Here is a 25,206-nt window from a genome sequence, read left to right as displayed (position 1 = left end):
TGGGGCCGCCTTCCAGGAGAGGCGGCTCTGTCAGCAAGAAGCAACACGCATCACTGGTGCAAGCCACAGAAGCCTATTCTGGAAGAGCAAACGGGAGCTACTGAAGGATATGGAGGGAGAGGGGTAGGAGGTAGATGTGCATGCTTACAGAATCTGGGAAGCTGGAGATCAAGGAAGCAGGAAGCTGGGGTGGTGGAGGCCAACATGCCAGGTCTGGTTGGCATTTGCCCCCATTCTTGGGGGCACCTCAAACCAATCAACCACCAATGGAGGAGACTACTGGGGGGAATTATTTTAAACCGAAGCAACCTCTCTAGACCTTCTGCCCTCTCTGGCTCAGGACTCAACGTGCTGTGAGAACCCAGGAAGCCAAGCAAAGGTCACAGATCTGCCCCCCCGACCCTGCTGGGAATCCAGAACCAGGGACGCCCCTTTACTTCCCTCTGCTTAGCAAGGATGAAAGGGATCCCTCGAAAGGGAACAGAGGTGCTAACTTCCAGGCAGGGGCTCCTGCCAGCACCTTTCTTTCTTTTTTTTTTTGCATGGGCAGGCACTGGGAATCGAACCCAGGTCTCCAGCATGGCAGGCAAGAATTCTGCCTGCTGAGCCACCACGGCCCATCCATTGCCAGCAACTTTCTTGATCGAAGTTCTTTAATCTATAGTTTGGCCTCAAAGCATCCCTAGCCTACTTTAAAAACAAACCCCTAAAAAGAGTTAGAGGGTAAAATCTCTTTGGAAAACTTCTTTTTTTTTAAAAAAAAAAAAAAAAAAAAGCATGGTAGGCTGGGGTGATACATACCCCCAAAAATCTGTTTGGCTCTGCAACTAAGTAGGAACTGTTTCATCCTGGGAGGCACATTTGTCAACCTACTGAACCTCCCCTTCGGCCATCCCGGGAGAGACCCTTGTGTCTGCAGCTGCCCTTGGCTGTAGAGTCCTCCATCTCACCACTGCACCTGCTGCCTGCCCTCACGATGCCTTGAATGATTCTTTTAGACACCCCCACCCCCACCCCCACCCCCCCACCCCCCGCATCTGCTTGCGTAGGATTTCTGAATGGACCACCACATGCCCTGGGCACCAAAACCACATCCTCTTCCCTGGATCAACCGTAGCCTGAGTTACTGCCAAAGGCAACCCGGAAACTACCCACCACCCATTCGCATCCTGAACAGCCTGTTTCACCCAGTTCAGTCTAGCTTTAGTCTGAGTCAGCGAGCATAGAGCTGGCATGCACCGAATGGGGCAATACTATTACTATTACTACTAATAATTCCTATATCCCTCAGACACCAGGAACCCTGTGCCACCACCCCTTACCCCACAAGGACGTCACTGACAGTGACCCACATTCAGAGAAACAATTGTCACGGGATCACGCTCGGTGGAGTTCTGGTTCACTGGGAAATTGGGTGGGGTAGGGCCGAAGCAAGAAGAGGCTTCCAAATACCCCCTCCTCCATTCTCAGAATTTCAAATCGAAGAATTCACACTTTCAAAAAATCAGATCTGGGAGAGCGCTCATACATTGTTCTGGTGGGTTTATGGGGCTTTTTTAAATTTTTGAATTAATTGCAAGCACTGAGAAAAGGGGGGAGATTTTCTGTAAGAATCTGGAGTTTCAATTTCTCTGGGGAAAACCTCCCCTGACCATGCTGAGCTCATTAGATCCCCTGCCTGACACTTGGGGGGGGGGGCATTTGAATGTGGGCACCCTGATTCCAGCCCCTTCTCCTCCCGTTACTTACAATCAAGGGACTGGAGACCCTCCAGAAAGCTCCCTTTATCCAGCAGTAAGTCTAGCTTCAAGGTTGTTATTCATCTAGGGATCTGGGAATGCTGGCAGATGCCTGAGTAGAACTAATATCCAACAGCTGAAAAAGGGTATTGCAAATGGCCTCGCCCTATTAACAGCCAAGGGTCCCGCTTCCTAGGCTGGGGTGCTCTCTGAGGCTCTGAATTTGACACTGAGGGTCTGTCCCTGAACAGCTGGGCCTGCAGCAGGTGACCCACTGCAGTCTGGCCGAGCGGTGCCTGGTGATTTCACGTGGCTGGGACGGGGCAGGGAGTGTGTGTCGTGTGTGTGTGTCCCTGTGCGTGCTGCAGGCAGAGCTGTGTGACCACACAGAGGACAGAGGAGAGGGGAAAGCAAAGCATGGCAGGGGGCCAAACACACTGAGTGGCCAGCTGAAGCAGCTCCTGCGTCCTTTCTTAGAAAGTGATGCTTCCTTCTCCAACCTACCCCCAGTCTGTCACCATTCTGGCACTCAACCAAAGCATGTGATTTGAACGTGCTCCCAGAGGGAGAGTTTCAGCTTCTTTCTCCAAAGCCCAGTTGTCTTCCAGCTGTGCCCTGTGTCCTGCTTCCTTGGCCCTGGACACTCACAAAGCCAAGCCGGGTGTTAAGGAGGGAGTGAAGTGCAGGGAGTGTCTGCAATGCTCAGAGCTGTGGGCTTGGATCCTCCAGGCTTTTCTTGGACTGTCCTTCTGAAACCTGACCAGTACCGGGCATCCAGGTGCCACCAGGGCACCGTGGAACACCCTGTTGGCGTCCGGGGTCAGACAGACCAGCTGCAGGCCCTGCTCTGCCCTCTCCAGGCTGTGGTGCCTGGTCACTGCTTTGCCTGCCGTGCAGTTTCCTCTTCTGGCTTAAAATCAGGAATAAAAGCATTGCTGAGATGACGGCCCCGCTGAGTATTTAATGTCAGCGATTCTCAGCATCGACTGTTTCGTCCAGAAGGCAGCCTGCCCTGGACACCGTGCAGGGAGGAAAAGCAGAAATGAGACTGACTTGAGGGTCCATTAAAAACCTGGTCTCCTGCTTCCCCTGAAAGCTGAAGGCACACCCTCTCGGCCCTGTGATAGCCATCTGGGCCGCAGAACTCAGGGGGCCTGGAGGAGAGCAGGCTGGGCAATGGCAGCCAGCGTGGCACCCCAATCCGTGCAGGCATCTGGGGGTGGGTCTGGCTGAGTGCAGTGGCATTCCTCCATGTGCCCAGCAGGTGGCAGGCCAGCAGGTGGCAGGAACACATCACGAGGCCAAGAACCGCCCTGCTCTACCCCTCCCCAGTGGGCTCCTGTGGCCTCGCATGACAAAGCTCCCTGGGCCCAGAACAGGGCAAATATGCAGGCTCCAGAGATGGCTAAGAAGGAAGACAAAGAGCAGGCACGGAGGGGGAAATGATAAAAGGGACAGGCCCTGGGGCTGCAACTCACGAGATGAGATCCCAAGATGGTACTTAGTGGACAGGAATCAAAGAGGACTTTCAATAGAGCCTTATCCTGAAGGCTGCGGGAGAAAAATCAATGACCCGTGAGCAGCCACGTCCCCCGCCCCCCAAACCACCAGAGCCACAGTACCACGTGGAACTCATCAGAGTTTATTATGGCAATTAATCATTCGAACGTACGGGCGAGCGCTCACCCAGCTCAGACGCACTCAAACCAGCGGAGCCCATTAGTGAGTTCTCTTTATAAATAACTTCTGAGAAGCGAGTGCAACTGGTGAAGGGACCTCCAGCGTGCACCTGGCATCCTGGCACGCATACCTGCTGATGGCATGCGAATCTGGCATCTTGGCACACACACCCGCTGATGGCATGCAGGCCGGGGAGGGGCAGGCACCGGCGGGTCGAGATGCCTCGTTGGCCCGGCAGATGCTGGGTAAATGAGGAGTGAACGTTTCAAGGCACATACAACTTCCTAACAGAGAGCAGCTCCGGGGTCTGCCCCCGACACCCGGTTCACACCTGAAACAACCATGCGTTTCCCTATCACACCTCTTTGGTCTACGGCTAGTTATGACTGAACAGGCCTGAGACCCTGCGGCGTGTTGGGGTAGCCTGCGATGGGGGTCCCAGTCCCTGCCCTTTTGGGACCTACATTCCAAAGAGGAGAGACGCAAAGAAATGGGCTCGAATATACATGGTGGTGTTCTAGAAAGCACCATCTGGGATGTGACTGTTGGGGTTTCTTTTGATGCCTGTCGGAGGAAGGGGTAAAGGGGGGCAGGGGAGTACATCCAGGGACCCTGAGGAAGGAAAGGGAGGGAGGGAGGGGGCTGCTTGCTAATGAGATTCAAGGCACTGTAAGAGTGGACAGACAGGCTGAGCCTCTGAAAAACGTCAACCAGAAGTGGGGGGAGCCCCAGGGGACGGTGGCTGGGGAAGGGACCCGGCCCTCCATCCCTAAATGGGTCCTGATGCCAGAAGGCAGAGTCCTGGGTGAACCTCTGGCTGCCCAGCCTTCTCACTGCACCAGCACATGGGACCAGCTTATCTGACTGCGGACTATTAGAGTTACGATATGGCTTTATGTGACTTAGAAATCCTTCCGTGGCTTTGCTAACTCGGTTCTCTCCCTCTACTGCCACCCTAGCTGTGGAGAGCGGGACAGGCCATCCTCGAATGGACTATGCGGACCCAAAGGGCTGCATCCTCCGGCGTGGGGCACCACTTTGAGTCGCTGAGTCCCAGGGGAGGGGGGAGGGTGGTGAACGGAGGGGCCGGAAACCCAGGGCCACGGCGTGGCTGAAAGAACTCTGCATCTAGTTCATGTGTCCGTGCACGCAGGCACAGGTGCGCTCAGACACCCATGAAGAGGTCCTGCCTTCCCGGGCGGCGAGCTCCGGGGTGGCCAGGCTCTGCGGGGAGGGGCTCCCCAGGAGGACCTGCGGCTGGAAGGCCAAGGGCTGCCAGGGTGCCACGGCCACACGGCCTGCTGCCCAGCAGGGCCTGCTCACTCCAGGCGGGTCCCTGCCAGGAGTCCCGTGAGCCAGCACAAGTCTGCAGGGGTTGCTGAGGCTGCTCCTGCTCGAACCTCGAATTTCCACCACGGGTGGGCCAGAGGGTGCAGTATGGGTGTGAGCAGGGAGGGGCCCAGAGCTGGGCTGGTGTCTAATACCCAGGCCAGGCAGGCCCCTGAGGGGGTGGAAAGCCATAGGGAGGGGCGGGCCCGGGAGGGTAGGGCGGCTGCAGGCGGCCTGAGGGCTGGGGCTGCCCTGGGAAGCTCGGGAGCTGGGGCTGGGAGGGGTAGGGAGGCTTCCCTCCCGTCGAGAGGTAGGCGCCCTGTTGAGGGTACCCGGGGCCCGAGGGGGAGCCGCCTGTCAGGGCCACTACATAGCCTGGGCGGGGCGGCGTGCCCCTCTGGGGGGACCAGGGGTAGCCCCCAGCAGCCCTGGCTCCAGGTGGAGCCAGCGGGTAAGTGGGTCCCGAAGGCACACTGTAGGGGAAGGAGGGCTGGGACACCACGGGGAAAGGAGCCGGCTGCAGTGCCCCCTGGGCGGTGGGGCCCACGGGCAGGCCAGGGGATAGGCTGTAGGGCAGAGGGTAAGGGGGTGCGGCGGCTGGCGGCGGCGGGGGCTCTTCGGCCACAGGGGGCGTCACTTGGGGGGCTGGGCGCAGTGGGGGTGGCGGGCGGGGTGGTGGGGCATCACCGGCCAGCTCCTGGGAAGCGGTGGGCTTCCTCACTACATCCTGGAGCTTCTCCACGCGAACCCGGCGCAGGTGAGACAGCATCCGCATGGAGGAAAAGTTCTCCAGGAACGTTTCCAGGGGCACCTCACCCTCCAGGAACTTCTCGGCCATGGCCTGGAAGACAGAAGGTCTCGTGGCAACAGGGGTCTGCCCGGACTGAGGCCCCTGGCTCCCCTAGTGTTGGAACCGGGTCAGAAGCAGCGCAGCCACCTACCCAGGGGCCTGCCTCCTGTCACTCCCTAACCTTCTCTGGCCCCCTCTGTCCAGGAACTTGCCTGACAACCCTTGCACCGCCTGCCATGCAAACACATGCTTGTCTGTTCGTTATCTAACCCCCCTCGCTAGAATGTCAGCTTCCGAGGGAGCCATAATTGCAGGGACTGTGTGGAAAGCATGCGCCCGGCACATGTGCTGGTTCGCTGGACAAATGCTGCGCTGACCACTTTGTCACTAGTGCATATCAGCCCACAGCCTGGGAGGCTGCAGAAGCCTCTTCTACCCAAGCATGGAGAAGTAGAAAGCCAGTCTGCTCAGACAGCCTGAAAAGACGCCCAGAGGGAAGGAGAAGACAGACCAGGTGCCCAAGAAGGACAGAGGTGGCCAGGGGCCTGGCATCAACCCCTTGGGAACTCCCCCTATACTGCCTGTTGCCCTGGACCTTGCCCTCTGCCACCAATTTTTGCTGGTGACAGCTGGTGAGACTGGGTTTATCTGCATCCAAGAGAGCCTCCACTGGGACAACTGGTGCCATTCGACTTTGCCATCTGCCAAAAGCTTGCCCCGTGCTATGGAGACACCTGGTGCTAATTACAAGGGCTCCTGCTGCAGTGACCGATCCTCCTACCCCAATCAAGGAAGAAGGGGTGTCAATTCTCCATCTCACCTCAGACTCTTCTTCAATCTTCAGGCCTTCAACCTGCAGAAGGTCTAACAAGGTTCCTGGCTGCAGCGCCGAGGAAAATTTCTCTGGGAGGGACAGAAAAGCTGATGTTTCAAAAGTACCTCCCCATTCACAGCATCAAAGGCTCTCCAATGGGCCTCAGAGTGCATCGAGGCCCAGCCACTGTGCTGGAGCCCCCTTTGGATTTCCTCGGGAGGGCCCGGCAGACCCTTCCAATCCAGGGCCCTTCCATCACCTTCCTGAGCAGAGAGGAGTCCACCGAGCCCAGCCTGGAGCCTGCGGAACCAGTCTCTTCAACCTCACCCCAGGACACCGGGAAGATTCAGGCATCGCAGGGAAGTTACTTAACCTGTCTGAGCATCCCCGACAAGGCCAGGACAGCCCCCCCCCACCATCACTGAGGACAGGCCCAGGACACAGAGATCCAAGCCCAACCCTGCACAGCGTAGAAGCCGAGCTGCCTCCACTGACAACTGGTTAAGAGGGCAGGTCCACTGGAGTCAAACCCCCACTCCACCCATCTCTAGCTACGTCACCTTGGGTGAGTTCTTGAATTCTCTGAGGTTCCCTTCTTATCTTTAAAATGAGAATAACCACGGTACCTGCCCTTAATGGCTGTTGTGAGAAGATGTGCATAAAGCACTGAGCAGGGGGAGCTGCAATAAATATCAGCCCTTTTCTGTCCCTCTTCTTCCAGGCCAGCCTCAGCCAGAGGCCCTGGTTAACAAAGAAGAACACCTCAGAGGGTGCTCCCGGGGTCCGGCCGTCCCTACCCAGCTTTGCCTTCTGCTCCTGGCACCGCTCCACCAGCTTCCGGAGCTCCTGGTACTTGTCCGAGAGGTTGGAGCGGCTGATCTCCAGGGGAGTCTGGAATTCGAGGTTCCGCTCAGCCAGGCTCCGGTTCGTGGCTAGTGCCATCTCCCGCTCCAGCTGCAGGTCCTGGACCTAAAAGAGCAGGACACCCAGCCGTGAGGCTCGTCACCACCAGCGCTCAACTCCTGGCGGGCTGGCCCAGGGGCTTCTGGCACAGAGGACTCACCTCGGGGACACTGGGACAATATTCAGCCCTCAGCTCCAGTCAGAACCTGGCAAAGCCCTTTGACCCAGGGCCTTGCTTAATCCTCCCAAGAGCCCTGAGGTGGGTGCCTCTGTGCACAGGACACTGGCCCTGAACATTAATAACCTACCACCGGCCACGCAGAGAGCAAGTGTCAGGTCCCAAGGGATGTAGGGAAAACCCCAAGTCCCAACCGCTCATCCCAAGCTTCAGAGTCAAAAGGCTGATGCGGGCAGACAGGCCAGAGACAAAGCTACTCTGTGGGGCAAGGGCGCCTGCAGAGGACCCCACCACCCAGGAAGTGACAGCCCGAGACCCCAGTTCCAACCTTTGTGCCTTGGACATGGCCCAAATGTGCCTGGAGCCGAGCAGCACTCCGTCCCCGCAGTTAGGTTTTTGCGGTGCTGGGACCTTTTTGCCTGAGAATATGCCACGGGGCCATGGTGGCGCCAAGGGAGAGGACTCGGCTCTGCTCCAGGGCTCAGGGTCCAGCTCACGTCGGGACCGAGGCGGCCTGGGTCAGCCACCGCCTGATGCAGGAAACCCACGGGGAGGCTGGAAGATGGGGACCCCAGGGGTGTCCTGCCCGCCTGCTGATGGCCAGCCACAGGGCTGCAGCTCCACGTGTAGGGACAAAGAAGGATGCCACAGCCACTGCCCCGTCCACAGGCAGGGCCACCAGGCTCAGGATCGTGGCGTCAGTCAAGGTCCCTCAGCTCTGCCCAGGCCAGAGTCCACGCAGGTGCCTCGGTCCAAGCTGGCCCCAAGGTGGCCTTCCTGGACTGCCTCCACCAAACCTTCTATAGGCCACCTGGTAATCACTGTCTCAGGGATGTCACTGCAGCTGATTTTCCATCTAGTTCTTATCAGTCATGGAAGCTTCTTTTTGCTCAGCTGTTCCCTGAGGGGACGTGCCTTTTTGCTGGGTCTTAACCAATAAATCCTACTGCTCTATCATTTCCCCTAAACCTTGTCCTACCCATTTCTGCCCCTCTCTCCACAGCCTCCCCAAAATCTTTGTGGTCCTCCTCCATTAAGCGGTCACTCTAAAGCACCCCCCACCAACCATTTCTGAGAGTTCAGTAAGACCAGGCCCCAGAGAGCTCGGACACCCTGCCTTAACCCACTGTCCATACTCTTCTAAGCAGAAATGCGCTCTCCTAACTCTTCTCCAGAGTCCCACCCAAACTAACTTAGCTCCTATTTCTTCTCACAACCCTGCAGTGACTCAATTATATTTTTATAGTCCATGGTAGAAAACCTGGTCAAAAATCTTTGCTACTTCATTCCCCTTCGATCCACGGGAGTATTTTTTTCCTCAGAGAATTCAGATCGCTCGGTCAGGTATGGCCGCACCCCACAAAATTCAAGTGGCCTTTCGCCCACTCATATTTCCCGTGATCCCCCGCTCGGCCACAGGGTCTATGAGTCTGCTCAGCTTGGAAGTCAACCTAACTGTAACTGGGTGAAGCCCTGCTTTCAATAAACACTGGGCGTTGCCTGCCTGACGGAGGAATGGCAGGTGAAGGGACGAAGGCCTATGTGCATGGCCCATGTGCATCGATCTTGGGGCTTAGCCCAGCTTTTGCTTCTGGTCCCCCCAACCAAAGCGCTCAGCTGAGCTTGGTGCTGAGGCCACACGGTGGCGGGACCCACTGCATCGTGTCCCCATAGCTCCCACCGCTCGGTGGCGGAACTCAACCCAATTCTCCATCCCTGCAAGCCCAGCCGAGGTCACTCGTTTGAGCGGGTGGGAGAGGGAGAGGGGCAGCAGGGGCCCAGGCCAAGCGGGAGCAAGAGACACAGTCATGGTGGGTTTCCCCCTAACAGAAAAGCGCAACGTGGAGAAGCCGGAGGGAGTCGCTTTGTTTTTTGGTTTTGGACATACTGCAAGTTCACGGAGGAGACCCAGTGTACCTGTTCACCAGGGAAAAGATAAACATGTTCCAAGGGCTGATCAATACAACGCAACCCGTGAACCCTACTGTAAACCACGGACTATCGCCAACAGTACAGTTATAGTTAATTGCGAATGTTCTTTCAAGAATTGTAACAACTATACCACACTGATGCAAGATTATTAATAACAGGGCAGTATATGGGGACTCTATACTTAATGTATTTTATGCATGACTTTTCTGGAAACCTATTAACTTCTCGAATACAAGAAAATGTGCACTAAAAAATAATTTTTAAAAAAATGTATTTTAATGCTAGTCAGACAAGCTCAGGATATCTGTGGGTGGGTCGTGCCCTAACATGGGGTATGGGGGGTCACTTCCAGAGTGCCAGACAGCTGCAGCTCTCAAGGGGTGACTCGGGTACTTACAGCTGTGCGGCCACAGGCTGACCCCCTCCTACCTGGCAGGGGAGCCACCAAGTCAAAGGAGATGGGGAGGGCAGGGGAAGCCCTTAATAAAGTAAAAAGCTCTGTACACGCAGAAGGGCCACTGGTTTTCACACGAGGGCTCTGCAACTAGGGGCTGAGAGAACTAGGCGCCAGTTTCCAGCGAGAAACAGGATGAACAGGAGATGAGCCTGTGTCCCAGTCCACGAACGGCTCCCAGAAGCCAGACAAGGTCCTCGGGGCACGAAACAGGACCAGAGCGTCCAGAAGCTGCCTCCAGATTCAAGCTGGTTTGCAGTGTGGGGACTTCTCAGAGTATCTGGGCCCTTGGAAGTTTCCATGTGAGGGCCCAGGACTCTCTGACATTCCCTAGAACTCTGAGAGGGCCTGGGAACTGGCCTGAAACCTCCAGGGGCTCCTCTGGCTGGGTCTAAACCAGGGAGAAGGCCACAGGAAAGGGAGATATATTTGTCCAAAGCCCCCAACAAGCCAGCGTCCTTGAAAAGGGCCTGCCGGTCCCCCACCAGCCGGCCTTCCCCGGGTCCCACGCTGGCCTCCCTCTACCTCAGGAGACTCCAGGGCCAGCCGGTCAATTGCCTCCGGGTCATTCTGCATTTCCTCCAGCTCCTCCAAGGTCTTGTCTTTCAGCATCTCCATCTTTCCCTGGGAACAGAGAAAAGACACCGATGTAAGGAAGGGGTAGCTTGGGGGACAGTGGCCATGGTCTATCGTATACAGTCTATCAAAAATAAACAATATAGGGTGGTGTGACGGTGGCTCAGTGGCAGAATTGTCACCTGCCATGCTGGAGACCCAGGTTCGATTCCCAGAGCCTGCCCAGGCCAAAAATAAAAAATAAACTAAATACAAAGGTGATGGTGGAGTTATACAGAGAAGGTAGGTTTTAACAAATGAGTATGACTGCTGAATCATCATACTGATATTTCTATTAGCCTCCAGTACCTTAGAGCAGCTAAAAGTAAAAACCTCAAATTGTGGAACTGTAACCCATACCGAACTCTGAAATCTGTTCTACAACTGATTGTTGCGATATACTTTGAAATTTATTGCTTTTTTGTATATATACTATTTTCCACAAAAAAAAAGAAAAGCAAAAGAGAAGGAAGCATATAACAGAGAAGATAGGATTCAATAAACGAGTATGACTGCTGAATCAATATACTGATATTTATTTTGGTCTCCAGTGTCTTGGAGCAGCTCAAAGGAAAAACAAAACATCGTGGAACCATAGCACATACCCAACTTTAATATTTGTTCTATAACTACTTGTTAAAATATTACTTGGAAATTTATTGCTTTTTTGTACATGTGGAGTTAGATTCAGGTGTCAACTTGGCCAGGTGAAGGTGCCTAGATCTACTGCTGTGGACATGAACCAATGGCGTGTGAACCTCATCTGTTGCTGATTACATCTGCAGTCAACTAGGAGGCATGCCTACTGCAATGAATGACGTTTGATTTAATTGGCTGGTGCTTAAATGAGAGAGCTCAATGTAGCACAGCCCAAGCAGCTCAGCATACCTCATCTCAGCACTCACAGCTCAGCCCAGGCCTTTGGAGATGCAGAAAGGAATCACCCCAGGGAAAGTTGTTGGAATCCACAGGCCTGGAGAGGCCAGCAGAGATTACCCTGAGCCTTTCCATGTAAGAAAGAACCTCAGCTGAAAGTTAGCTGCCTTTCCTCTGAGAACTAACAAAATAAATCCCCTTTTATTAAAAGCCAATCCAGGGTGGGCCATTGTGGCTCAGCAGGCAGAGTTCTTGCCTGCCATGTCAGAGACCAGGTTTGATTCCTGGTGCCTGCCCAAGCAATAAAAAAGCCAATCCATCTCTGGTGTGTTGCATTCCGGCAGCTAGCAAACTAGAACAGTACATGTTATATTTCACAATTTAAAAAATAAAAACAATTTTTAAAATATAAATAAACCAAACAGAGGCTCAGGGAAGGTGACGATCCCATGGGGTGCATTCCTGCCGCGTCACCCATGCCCTCCCCAGAGCCTGGGATGCGTCTCCTTCCACCCAGACAATGGATGTCAGGACACAAGGGGCACTCGGCAGCCAGAAGAGCAAACCCACAATGCCTTGCGATGGCAAGTGACGCTCCCCAAGGAGCAGACCGGAAAAGGCAGGCAGACAGAGCCAGGTAGCCAGGGGATGGGGAGCAAATGAGGCCCAAGACCACCTGCGAGCATGGAGGCCACCATGCCACCTGTCCTGGACAGAACTTCAGATACGAGGGCTCTGCCACCTCAAGTGTGTCACTGCTGGTTATATTTAGTGCACTAACCACCTTGGGTTTCTCTCAAGTGTTCTCTGCACCGGCAGCCCCTCCACACACCAGAGAAGTGACCTGTCACATGTGCATCACCAGAAAAGTGGCCTGTCACATGTGCATCCTCGTCAGAGCAAATGGACAAGATCGCACTGGGCTCTCTGGCATTCAGGCAGAAAAGCAACTGGCTGACAGCATCGGCTCTGATAGAAGAGCAGGTCGCCAGATCCTCTCCCAAGCACCATGATCGAGGGACATCATTGTTCAATGCCTGGGTCACAGGACAGGACCCGAGGGGAGGAGGCACAAAAGCTCTGCCCCTGCTTCCTCTCTGCTGACAGGATCTTGGCTTTTACCTAGTCTGTACCTTTTCGAGTATCTACTTTCCAGTTTTTAATCTTTGCCAGATTGGTGTTTTGGACCTGTTGTTGCGCTGGTTTTTTTCTGATTACAAACATTATTTAGTTTTCAAGAGAGTCCAATGCTGCAACGAGCTTGAGTCCCTCCCAACACCACCCCCCCACAGGCGCTCAGCTAGGTTGAGCCCACGGTGACAACGCTATGCCCAGGAGAAGGCGTTTGGGATCAAGAATCGGGTTAGTGCTGTGGGGACAGAAGCAGCCTTCTCAGGGTCTCGGTTTCCCCACCTGCAGCAGGAAGGGAATGGCATCTCCTAGGTTTTTAAAAACACTGAAAAGAGAAACTGATAAACAGTAACCAGAGGCTGCCATGTGCCAGGACAGTCTCAGCTCCCTCCACCTGGTCCCACATCGATATTAACGGTGGCCCCTTTCATGCTCAAAAGCGTCCTGGCTTGGACGACAAAATACATGATGATGATGATGATGATGTGGGCTGAGTATAGCCCCAACCTCTGCACGTGCTCCAGCCCACAGAGTTCAGCTCAATAGGCCTAGGTGAGCCCAGAAATCCAGTCCCTCCTAGAGACGTCCACATGGCCAGATCGGGGCCCAGTTCTGAGTGAGACAGCTCTGTACTCGTGGAGAGGCAATGCAGGTCATGGCACAGTACCTGTCATGGGAGGGACCGCAGTCATCCCCTCAGAGAGGTGAGGTATGTCACAGCTGGCTGACAGCAGAGCCAAAATTCAAACCTGCCCTCTGTCTCCCTCCCCCTCCTACTCCAAAAACCCTGGTCTAAAATCTGGGGCTGTCAGAGAAACATCAGACTACAAATATGCTGAGATGAAGCAGAAATCTAGGGGAAAGGGGAGGAAAGGGGGGAAAGAGGTAAGGCAATGTGCCAGTTTGAAAGGATGTATGTACCCTAGAAAAGTCATGCTTTAATCCTAATCCCATTTTGTAAAGGCAGCCATTTCTTCTAATCTCTATTCAGTACTGTATGTTTGGGACTATAGTTAGATCATCTCATTGGAGATGTGACTCAATCAAGAGTGGTTGTTAAAGTAAATACTTGGAACCTTGAGTAGGACATGATATTTTGTTGGTTTGTCCAGAGTGATGCCCCGATGAATCCCAGAGTGATTCGATCAGTGAGTGGAAAAGTATTTGCAAAGTCCCCTTCGGGGAATGGTAAGAACAGGCAGAAATTCAACTTCCCCAAGTTGAATTCTTGATATTCTCACAAGCAGTGGAGACAACCAAAGCTATATATAGGCTGAGCCCCCAATCTTGGGGTTTGTTCATATGAAACTTAACCCCACAAAGGATAGGTCAGGCCTACTTAAAATTTAGGCCTAAGAGTCTCCCCCAAGAGAGCCTCTTTTGTTGCTCAGATGTGGCCTCTCTCTCCAGCCAACACAACAAGCAAACTCACCACCCTCCCCCTGTCTAGGTGGGACATGACTCCCAGGGGTGTGGACCTTCCTGGCAGTGTGGGACAGAAATCCTGGAATGAGCTGAGACTCAGCATCAAAAGATTGAGAAAAACCCTAGATGGAGCTGAGACTCAGCATCAAGGGACTGAGAAAACCTTCTCGACCAAAAGGGGGAAGAGTGAAATGAGAGTAAGTGTCAATGGCTGAGAGATTCCAAACAGAGGCGAGAGGTTATCCTGGAGGTTATTCTTACACATTAAGTACATATCACCTTGTTGTTCAAGATGTAGTGGAGAGGCTGGACGGAACTGCCTGAAAATGTAGAGCTGTGTTCCAGTAGCCATGTTTCTTGATGATGATTGAATAATGATATAGCTTTTACAATGTGACTGTGTGATTGTGAAAACCTTGTGTCTGATGCTCCTTTTATCTACCTTGTCAACAGACGAGTAGAACATATGGAATAAAAATAAATAATGGGGGAACAAATGTTAAAATAAATTTAGTTTGAAATGCTAGTGATCAATGAAAGGGAGGGGTAAGGGGTATGGCATGTATAATCTTTTTTTTCTGTTTTTGTTTTATTTCTTTTGCTGTTGTCTTTTTATTTCTTCTTCTGAATTGATGCAAATGTTCTAAGAAATGATCTTGATGATGAATATGCAACTATGTGATGATATTGTGAATTACTGTTAGATATGGAGAACGGAATGATATGTTAATGTTTTTGTTCGTTTGTTGTTAAATTTTTTAATTAATAAAAAAAAAGAGTGGTTGTTAAACTGGATTAGGTGGAGACGTGTCTTCACCCATTCGGGTGGGTCTTGATTAGTATATTGGAATCCTATAAAAGAGGAAGCATTTTGGAAAAAGCAAGAGATTCGGAGAGAGCAGAGAGTCCACCAGCCAACGACCTTTGGAGATGAAGAAGGAAAACGCCTCCTGGGGAACATCATGAAACAGGAAGCCAGGAGAGAAAGCTAGCAGATGACACCGTGTTCGCCATGTGCCCTTCCAGCCGAGAGAGAAACCCTGACTGTGTTTGCCATGAATCTTCTCACTTGACAGAGAAACCCTGAACTTCATCGGCCTTCTTGAACCAAGATATCTCCCTAGATGCCTTTGATTGGACATTTCTATAGACTTGCTTTAACTGGGACATTTTCTCAGCCTTAGAACTGTAAACTAGCAACTTACTAAATTCCCCCTTTTAAAAGCCATTCTGTTTCTGGAATATTGCATTCCGGCAGCTAGCAAACTGGAACAGGCAACAAGAAAGATTTGTTGTTTTTTAAGTCCTAATAAGCAGAATGCTGTTACACCGTGTCTACACTGCCAGCTGAAGGGAGTCTGCCACAAGCAGCAAAGCAGGATGAGCAGGACGAGCTTGCAACACGAGGGTTTCTGCACATGCCAGGGGCAGGGGCTCTGGTCAGGTAGATCAGATCTAAGCCCAGCCGCTCCCTGGCTGTGGGGCTTTGCACAAGTTAATGAATCTCCCCCAGCCCCGGGCTCTCCACCTGTGAAACAGGTATAACAGCAGGAGTCAATGAGAACACACAGCAAAGGGCTTGGCTCAATATGAGAAGGCCCAGAGTGAGGCTCAGCCAATGCTGGCGACTGTCACTAAAGCCTCCAGCAGGGCCCAGCCGAGAAGAGCAGCAGCGGCACCCAGAGCCCAGGGAAGAACCCACCCACCACGGAGCAGGGTATCTGCCCGCCACAGGTGCTCCTGGGCTGAGAAGGAGAGCAGCTGCCCTGGGCAGCTGGCTGAATGTGCCACCTGCAAACGTGCCCAGCAGGCTCCAGACTCGCTCTCACTGTGTGGGGGTGGGGGTGGGGTCCCCAGGCACATGGAGAGCCCAGAGCAGCGCTACCAGCCCCCAGCACAGGTGCTGAATCATCACCACCAACAACCACAGGAGGGTCCACGCCAGGCGCGTGACCAGAATCACATTTAAGGCATTACAGCCTCCCGCAGTGGGGCACAAACGTTTTGGTCTCAGGACCCCTTAATCCTAAACATTACTGAGGACCCCTAAGAGCTTTTGTTTATGTGGACCATGAGAATTGGTTTTAAACCATATTAGAAATGCGCCATGAGAAATGTTTAAAGCACAAGGCTACACTGTCACATGTCACGTCGTCTCTGGAAACTAGACAGAATGCTCATAAACGAGACAGAGTCAGAAAGGCAAATAATGTCTAAGAGACACCCCCCGCCCAAAGCTCCCTGGCCCACACTTTGAGGACCACAGCCTAGAGGTACGGAGCAGGGACTCTGGAGCCAGCCTGCTGGGTTTGAGTGCTGCCTCTGCAACTTCCTAGCTGTGTTATCTGTTCTCTTGGGATTTTGATTTCTTCACCGTAATACAGAGAGTAAGCCTGGACCCCCATTAGCAGGCCATATCTGCCCTCATGATGACCCTCCCAGCCCCTTTATCCGGGGAGTATCATTGCTACCCCAACATCCCGGTGTGGGGGTCAAGGAGAGGGGGTTGACTTGGCCAAGTTCCACAGGTGGGAAGTACAAGTACTTCCACGTGGTCCAGAGGTCTCTCAGCCGTGCATCAGAATCACTTGGCATCCCTGTTTAAAAGCCAGTCTAGAACTAGAGCTTCAGGATTTCCAGGGTTCTTAATTTAACTTTCATTGTAAGTAAGCAACCCAGGTCAAACTAGTGTGGCATTTACTGTCTTCCTTTCTCCTTCCCCCAGTGCTCGGAGGGGACTCGGGAGGGCACAGACCCATAGGACCAAGGAAAAGCAAAGGCCCCAGAGAGTAATGGGTTGTCAGCCAGTCCAAGGCAGGGGCAGGGGGAAAATGCAGGTGGCTCGAGCCCTGGCCTTTGCCGTTTCTACTGAGTGCACCCAGAGCCCAGGCACACTTCCCTTTGGATGCCGATAGCCTGGTTCTGTGGTCATGGTGGTGCATGAAACGGGGTCTTTTCCTCTGGAAACTTAAGCTCTGGGTTTGCAGCCTCATGAACAAGTAGGATTGCTGAGCAAGGAAGTGTCCAAGTTGGCCACTGCCTTATCCAGACAAGGGGCAGGACTTGGGCCACCACTCACGAGAAGCTAGCCCAAGCTTTGGCCACCTCCGTGGCAGTGGGAAGGGGAGTCACAGGAAGATGTGGCTATGATGTCAGGCTTCGCCCGGGCATGGAGGTTGGTCAGGGAAATGCCAGGTGTGGGTGGATGCTGGGCCCTACAATCCAGAGGACAGTGGGAGCTTATTCTGAGCAGGAACCACCCCACGGGCAACTAAAAGGACTGGCTTCCGTAGGGGGCTTACCCTCATCAGACCCCTTTTCTTCCTAAAAAAGATATATGTTTGATCTGATCAGAGGAAAATTAATCAAAACAAAATCTTTGTAAAACATTGTGATAGTTAAGTTCACGTATCACCTTGGCCACGTTAAAGTTATCCAATCGTGTGGTCAAGCCCCACTGGCTTGATTGTTACTGCAAGCCTATTTTATAGATTTAAATCATTAGTCACCTGATTACATCTACAGCTGATTGCATCTACTAAAGAGGCTGCCTTCAGCAATGAGAGAAGTCTCATCCAGGAGAACAGCTGATTTCAGCAGTCAGAAAGGAGAATCTCTATTTCTAGTTCAGCCTACCAGCTTCTCTGGGGGAATTTATCGAAACCTTCATCGGAGTTCCCAGCTAGTGGCCTGCCCTATGGAATTCAGTCTTACCCATCCCCACTGTCGCATGAGCCCATTCCTACAATAAATCTCTTAATAATTACATATTAAGAATAAATCCAAACAAACTGACTAGTACAAATATTCAAGTATCTGGGAACATTCTGCACCGTTTTCTCATTGGGACCAACAAGAGGCTCTTTCTCTGTACCTCTGGGGGTGCAGTGTGTATGTCTCCCCTCCACGAACTTGTGGTGGACGTGGGCATTTGACAGAGGCGTCTGGGACAGCAAATATGGTGAGGAAAAGCCGTCTTCTCAACACCCCTGCCCGCAAACACTGGCTTGGAAGCCCCAAGTCATGCAAAGGGAGCTGACGTTGCTAAAAGCTGTGCGATTCTGCTGCTGCTTTCACAAGGGACAGGAAGAGCAGCAACTCCAAGGATGTACCACGTCATTCACATTTGGTAATATTTAGCAAGAAAGGAGATTCCTCGGTTAAATAAAGAAGAATGGCGAATAAATAAATAAGCAAGCTTGCTCCCCAGATAACTCTGGGGTGCACTAAATTATGCAGCCTACAGGACTGTTACACATGCCTCCTGAGGCCCCATCCCATGCCACCCCCCATCCTAAAAGGCACTTCTCCTCTGGAATATAACTCCCCACACCTGGTTCTGTTTGTGTGCCTTGAACTCCCTGTGGCAAAAATCCCTGTATCATGTACCTGACCAGCTGGCATAATCACACCGTTCTGTAGATAATGAGAATTTACTCCAGAGCTGGTAATGGATTAAACCTACACCTCTCCTCACTGGCCCATCCTCTCCCTGGCATCAGGCCCCCAGAACATCAGACCTTTAGCTGGGGATCAGGATGCAATTCTGGTAGCCATCCTCGCGGGGTCAATCCCTGAGCAACATCCCCTCCTCCCAGCAGTCTGCAGGCCACGGTTCCGGACATCAGCAGGTCACAAGCACTAGCAGATTCTGTGCAACAGGGGGGTGTCAACACTTCAGTGTCCAGGGTGCACCCTAGACTCTCCTTCCCGAGATAAGAGGTACCTCTAAGCCAGTCTCCTGTCACCCAGAAGATCAGGCTTTGGGACATCAAAGACAAAAATTGGGAACAAAGCACTATCCTTAAACACTCATGCAAGTAAGAACAAGTCTCGCTTTTGCAAAATTCTCCACAACTACCACCCCATCCCCACGGGCACTTCCTTGCTGGCAGCTCTCCCTCTCCATGCAAAGAGGGAAGCCACATATTCTGCTCCTGTTCTCAAGAGTTAGTCCCAGGGATATAGCTACAAAAACTCTTAGAAAACCACCAGTCCCCTCACCAGTGGATTCCAGAGGACCCCAAAACAGCACCAACTGATCAAGGGCTGGTTTTCCAGCAAAGTCCTCCGGCCTCCAGCTCCCCGGGCAACCTCTTGACAGGCTTCCATGGCAGGCCCTGATGATAAACCCACTGCACGGCATTCATTGCATGGCACTGCCCACACACACATCACACCCCTGGGTTTCAGGGTCAACCTCAGGTCCGGGTCATAGGCAGGTCACTCCTGAACTGCAGAAACAGACCCAGGAGGGGCTACCAAGCAGCCTGCAGGCCAGATCCCACCCAGACCAGAGGAGCTAGGAGCCACTATTCAGAAAATGGGAACTTTCACTTAAAAATGCTTAAATTGTTCTCACCTGCCATGCCGGAGACCCAGGTTTGACTCCCAGTGCCTGCCCATGCAAAAAAAAAAACGCATAATCAGGCTCTCCTGGAACACTGTAAAATCCGGCAATGCTGAGCCCCAGTGCCAAGTGGCACCAACTGGCTGAAATGAGCAGCTGGGGCCTCTGACCTAAGACCCCAGGGATCCCTACCCAGATGTACCATCTGAGTTTGCAATTCCCTGGAATATACAAACTGGCATGGAAGATCCTGCAAATAACCAGGAGGAAGTTGGGGACTGAACGGAACCAGTTTCTCTAACTTCTGAAACCAAAGATCAAAAGAAGAGCAGGAGGGGGTTCTCTTAGTTTCTCTGTCTCTGATACTACCTGACTGGGAAAGAAGATCTCCATCAAATTGAGAAGAAAAGTAGCTCAGTCCACACCTAAAAAGCTTCTCTCCTGCATCAATTCCCTTTCGCTGCTCTTTCCACGAGGCTCTGCCCATCCAGCTGTCTCCTCAACTCGCTGGCCTCTGTGCCACTTTGCTAGGTGCTGCCGGCACTTACAAGAGCCACACGTCCCCATTCCTCCCAGAATGAGGTGTGCTCAGGATTCCACTCCCAGTGGTGCCCAAACCACTCCCAGTGGAAGCCAAACATTCTCTATTTTAGGGACCTTAATATTCCTTAACTGCAAAATGGGTCAACAATGCCTTATGGTCACGTGGCTCCTTCTATGATCAAAGCCCTTTGCAAACTCTGCAGTAATTTACACATCGCCCTGCTAAGGAAGTGAGCATGGGGCATAAGCAAACCTACTTCGGAGATAAGATCAAGCCCAGAAAGAAACAGGGAGGCGATTGCTTGCTCAAGGTCCCAGAAGTCTGCTGGGAATCAAACCATCAGAGGCCCAAGTTCTTTCCCTTGTCCAGTGTTTGGTTTCACGAAGGCCTTTTCCAGGCCTGTTCTGCCCATCGCGGGGGGTGTGGTGAGGACCAGGGTTGACGTATAGGGCCATCCGAGATCCAGCAATCCCGAGCTCATGAAAGCACGCTGCCTCTCCAGCTTCTCCTCGGTCCCACCGGCTGGAGGTGGCAGCTCACGTCCCCGCCCTCTGACAGCACCTCTGGCCCCGGCAGGCAAGTGCCGTCCTGTGCCATTTATCATGGCATCACCCACTTCTGGAAGTTACCAGTGCCTTTTTTTTCAGATGTCAGAGACATCACCTTCCCCTAGGAACCACCCAGCGAGGCCAAAAGCGGCCAGCCCGTCTCTGGGTGTGTAATTTGGGAAAGGAGGGAGCACAGGACAATATTTTGCCTGAGGGCCACAGAGCTGCCGTCTGAGAAGAGATTTCCATTCATCTGACATGGTGGCCAAATCCAAGCCAGCACTTCTCCAAGTGGCCTCCAACCTCAAGGCCGTCACAAAGCAGAGAAGTGGGAGACTGTGAGAAGATGTTCAGGGGCCTGGAATCCAGGGGGCTCTGTTACTGGGGCATCTGACAAGTCCACTTGCCTCGGTCCCTCGGCACTGGTGCCCTGACCCCGGCCCCTGTCCATGGGCAAAGGCGCCCAGGCAGGTGCTGGATATTTCTCCTGTGGTGCCTGGGGTTCACTGTTTGCAGGGAGGAGCAGGAGACCTGCGTTTGGAGGTGGGAACAGATTATGCCCCTTGAAGGCCTGGAGAATCATTTATTCACCTTTTGCATTTTCAGCGCCCAGCATAGATGCTGGTATACAGAATGCACTGAACAGTGTTGGCTGAAGAAATGATGGTGGGCAGGAGGGAGGGAACCTGCCAGTGGCGGGTAGACGAGGCACGGCAATGTGAGAATGGTGACCTCCCCCCACGGATTGAGACCTGCGTTCATTTCTTCTTTCCTTCATGGGATAGACATTGCTTGAACAATTACTATGTGCCAAGAACTGTGTGAGGCCTCAAATAAACAGAGGAAGGCATACGTATTTATTGGGCCCTTGCTATGAGCTGGACACAGTCATAAAATATAAGAACTGATCCTAACTTTCCAGGAACTCAATTTGGTTTAAAAAAAAAAGAACTCACAACAAATCATTGCAAATGCACCATGAGAAGGGTTTTAACGGGAGGTGGGATGCACTTAGAGAGTGGGGGGTGGTGGCGAGCAGGGGAGAGCTGGGGCTTGGGAGGCAAGGAGCAGGGAAGGCCTCAGTAAAGGGCTGCCCCAGCTAAGCCTGGGAGCTAGAGGTCTCGGGGCACAGGCCGCAGCCCTCAAGGAGGCCGGGAGGCAGCTGGCGGAACCCACGGATATAGCAGGAATGCAGCTCTTGGGGGAGGGCGGGGGTACGGGGCAGGCAGCAAGAGCATCAACTCACAGCCGATCAGACCATCTCCAGATTCCTCTGGTGGGGACAAGGTGGCAAAGGCCCTGGATGGACTGACTCACTTGTTCCCTCCAGCAAAGAGGAGAAAGTTTGTCACTTCATTTCCTTCCTAACAGCCAGGAAGGAAAGGGGCTCTCTTTTTCTTTTCTCTCTCTCTCTCTCTTTTTTTTTTCGTTTTAAGTTTGGTTTTCCCTGCAGCTTTTGTTTCCACCAGCAGTCACAAAGCAGGCCACCTACAGGGGCTGGGCCAGACAGGTGGGGGGGGGTGTCCCATTGGAAGGGGTCCCTGCCCCAGCTCCTGTTTACAGGCAAGAGGGCCAGCCCAGCTTTGCCACATCTGCCAGACTGTCCCAGGGAAGCTGGAAATCCAGACTGATGTGACATCTGCCAATTTCTAAATTTCAGTAACCAATTCAAAGCTGTAAAACAAAAAACGATAACAAAAACCCCACAGGCTAGATGCAATCACCCTCCATGTGAGGGACAACAGATGCTACAGAAAAGGGGTGCAGGATGGGGAGAGGCGACAAAGAGGGCCCCACTTCCTCCACAATGCCCGGAGCATGGGGGTGTCTGGAGGCCCAGAAAGCTGGGGCAGCACCTAGCATACCCCAACCCAGCAGCGCTCCCAGGGGTGCCCTGCTGGGTCCTGGCAGCACCCCCTGCACTCCTGCCCCAGGTGAGGGGAAAACAAAGCCTTTTGCCTGCCGACCCAGCTGGGTTTATCTCTTGGTCTCAACTTCTTTCCATTCCTCTCTCTCTCTCTCTCGCAGCAATTGGCCCCACTTGTCCTGAACATGATCTAGGGGGAGATAGCAAGGCCCAAAGGCCAATTGCCAGACCCGGGGGGAAAGTAGGCCGAGGTGGTGAATCTCTGGTCCCACTCCCCAGCAGGCCGGGAAGGGCTCAAATTCAGGGCAGCATCCAAGTTCTATTCTTAACATAAAAAAAATAAAGGCCTGTATTGGTTCTGAGCATGGGGCATAAGTAAACCTACATCAGTGAGGATCTCTTTGCCTCAACAACACAGCTTCAATGGACACCAGATATCCTCTGCGAGGAAAGATAAAGAAAGAAAAAAAAAAAAGCAAACAGGGAAAGTGTAGCATTTTCTTAACATCAGGGGGAATGAGATCAGATCAGAGTAAGACAGGGTCCCCAGAACCACCCCCTGTCTCTGTCCAAACAATGGGTGCTCGCTGCATCCTCCAGGACACAGAGGGAAAAAATCCACAGAATTGGGGACAGACGCCTGGGTTTGCACTCTGTGACCTTGACCGAGTCCCACACCCTCACGTACCATACCTGGAACGTGGGACAATAATAACCTCACCTTGTGTGGCTCAGGTGAGCTGACATCCCCGGCAGAGCTCTGCAAGCGCCTGAGCCCTGAGCCAGTTTCAAATCATTCTGCCTCTTAGGGGTAATCTGATGATTAGGGGCGACTCCTGCAACCCCTGGGGCTCAACACTGTGGAGCACAATCACTGCTGTTCCTGAATCGTAACCCAGGACTACGAGAGTGAGCAGGGTGGGGCTCCAGCTTCCGCCCATGCCCCACCCCTGGAAGCCACCATCTGGAAGCCCTTTCTAAGCACGGACTCCATTCCCTCCCCTCCTCACCATTACCAGCCAACTCTACTTGCCAACTATTTCAAGCCTGAAATCACACTTCAAGGCGAGCGCTAAAATCCCTCGGGTTTGTTATAAACTCCCCACGTCCACCTTCCACCTATAGCCGCTTAAGAAGTCGTTCCCCTAGCAACATGCAACGTTCAACCTGCACATGGTGAGCCAAACTCATCCCATCACACCCTTGACGTCAAGGACACCTGCTGCTGCCTTAGAAACCTTCCAAATCCTGCCGCTTCATGGGGAAACATTTGTAGACCTGATCCGGTTTTCTGTTCCCGGAATGCCTCCAGCTGTGCACCCAAGTACACAGACTGCTGAGTTGCCTGACTTCCCACAGAAGGCAGTAAAAAATAAACCACACCATCGTCTTCTTCTCGCCTGCCCTAAAGCATCACTGAACTGACCGTCCTGCAATTTGGAGGGTGAGGCACAGAAGGGAGACTTCCTTGGTTTTCATTCTTGCTGAGGAATTGCTGTGTTTAGTGCCCCCAAAACCTGATGACCCTCATCCCACCTGCCTTCCAGCCGAGCCAGCTTCCAAACAACTCCAGTCAGCCCTGACTCATCATCTTTCTCCACCCTCCAAGCCCACTGCCCCACCCATGCCTCCACTGCCTGTGGTGACCCCAGCTCCTGCTCACTTTGGTCCCCATCCTCCAGGCCATCTCTGATGTCTGACCGCCAAGCTTCGTCTAAGAGTTTGTTCAAAAGTCTCGTACGTGCATCTCTCTGCAGGACTACCAACTTCTATTCCCTCTTCCTTCCCATTATCCTACCAGGCACCAAGGATTAATTTTCTTTAAAACCTTGCTTCCCACTCATCTGCCCCCACCCAGGGCCCCCCCTCCTCCCCCAGGAGGGAGCAGTCGCCCACAGCTAGGCTGGGCTGGGCAGGCCGCCTTCCCTGGGCTTTCCCCACTTGCTTGGCACGCCCCACCTACTCATAGCGTGTCTTCCAACTTTTCAACTTTTTTCTTTAAGTAGGACAATGTTTTCTTTTTCCAAACAAAACCTTACCCCAGACTCCAGCGCACAGGACAGATCAAAGGGGACTGGCTCTGGGCACAGGGGTACGGAAAGCACTCTAACCACCCCAAGCTCTGTCTCCCCCTTGACTTCGAGGGGACCCCCAAAGAAACTTCCCAGAACACACATGCTCTAGCGCCTCAGCCCTGCTAACTCCCACCCTACGCACCCCTGCCTCAGTCCCCCTCCTCCTCCTCCACTCCCTTTCAGCCAGGGTGTCTTAGCATCTGGGCAAAGAGTGCTGGCTCTGCAGCCAAGCAGCAGAGGTCCCACCTACTGCTCCGTGCTCTCCTGGCCTCACTGTCCCACCTGTAAAATAGGGACAAGGACCATCACCCCAGCCAACACTTAGAGGGCACTCGCCATGCTCCAGGCGCTGCTCTAAGAGCTTTACACGCAGTCGCTCGCTGATCCCTGTCACGGGCCCCTGTGGTATATCCTTCGGTTTTGCTCATTTTGCAGATGAGAAAATGGGACAAACTGAAGTTTCAGGCCTGCTCACAGTCTCTCAATGAGGACAGTTCCACCGGGGTGGTCTTGATGATACTGATGCCCCCGTGATGACAAGCCACATCTAGGAGACGCAGTGTCCAGCTCTGGGGACAAATTTATTAAGTGGCCATGATTACTGATATCTTTCCAACCAGATGTCTAAAGAGCAGGCAGGGCCTTTTACGCTCAGAACCCAGCATAATGAGTACCAGAACCATAAATACTACTCTTTACTAGTCCTGACTCCTTGGCCAGGTGCACAGGGCTGTGCAGTTTCCAGAGTCAGACGGTGCCAAGAACCCCAGGAACTGTGCCTCCTTCTGCCCTCAGCTCCTGAGATGTGTGGGAAACTGCAGGGGAGGCCCAATGATTAAAGGCTCAGAGCTGGAAGGCACTTGCTGGCTGGGGAGTCTGAGCAGGTTATTTAATCTCGCCATGCCTCTCTGCAAGACAAAGCTTTTGTAAGGATGAAAGGAGTTAGGTCCTGGGAG

General features: G+C 53.0%; 1 protein-coding gene across 12 annotated transcripts in view; it reads right to left on the bottom strand.

Moving 5' to 3' along the window:
• Nucleotides 1–1,043: 1,043 nt before the first annotated feature.
• VPS37C (VPS37C subunit of ESCRT-I) overlaps nucleotides 1,044–25,206 on the bottom strand; it is a 28,440-nt gene continuing 4,277 nt past the window's right edge. For 3 of the 12 annotated variants that reach the window (XM_077116075.1, XM_077116070.1, XM_077116071.1), the window contains exons 2-5: nucleotides 10,345–10,443; nucleotides 7,150–7,321; nucleotides 6,359–6,441; nucleotides 1,044–5,589 (exon numbers count right to left, since the gene is read on the bottom strand). In XM_077116075.1, coding sequence (XP_076972190.1) covers nucleotides 4,897–5,589; nucleotides 6,359–6,441; nucleotides 7,150–7,321; nucleotides 10,345–10,437 — 1,041 coding nt within the window. In that variant the 5' untranslated portion in view covers nucleotides 10,438–10,443 and the 3' untranslated portion in view covers nucleotides 1,044–4,896. Of the gene's footprint in view, nucleotides 5,590–6,358; nucleotides 6,442–7,149; nucleotides 7,322–10,344; nucleotides 10,444–18,386; nucleotides 19,205–19,228; nucleotides 19,265–19,585; nucleotides 21,227–22,896; nucleotides 23,237–25,206 lie in introns of those variants that run through there. The other 9 variants (XM_077116066.1, XM_077116067.1, XM_077116073.1 and 6 more) reach the window with 9 other exon arrangements.

The sequence above is a fragment of the Tamandua tetradactyla genome, chromosome 9, assembly GCF_023851605.1.
Source record: "Tamandua tetradactyla isolate mTamTet1 chromosome 9, mTamTet1.pri, whole genome shotgun sequence".
Classification (NCBI taxonomy): domain Eukaryota; kingdom Metazoa; phylum Chordata; class Mammalia; order Pilosa; family Myrmecophagidae; genus Tamandua; species Tamandua tetradactyla.
The sequence above is the reverse complement of the archived record's forward strand: the minus strand, read 5'-3'. Positions and strand labels throughout refer to the sequence as shown.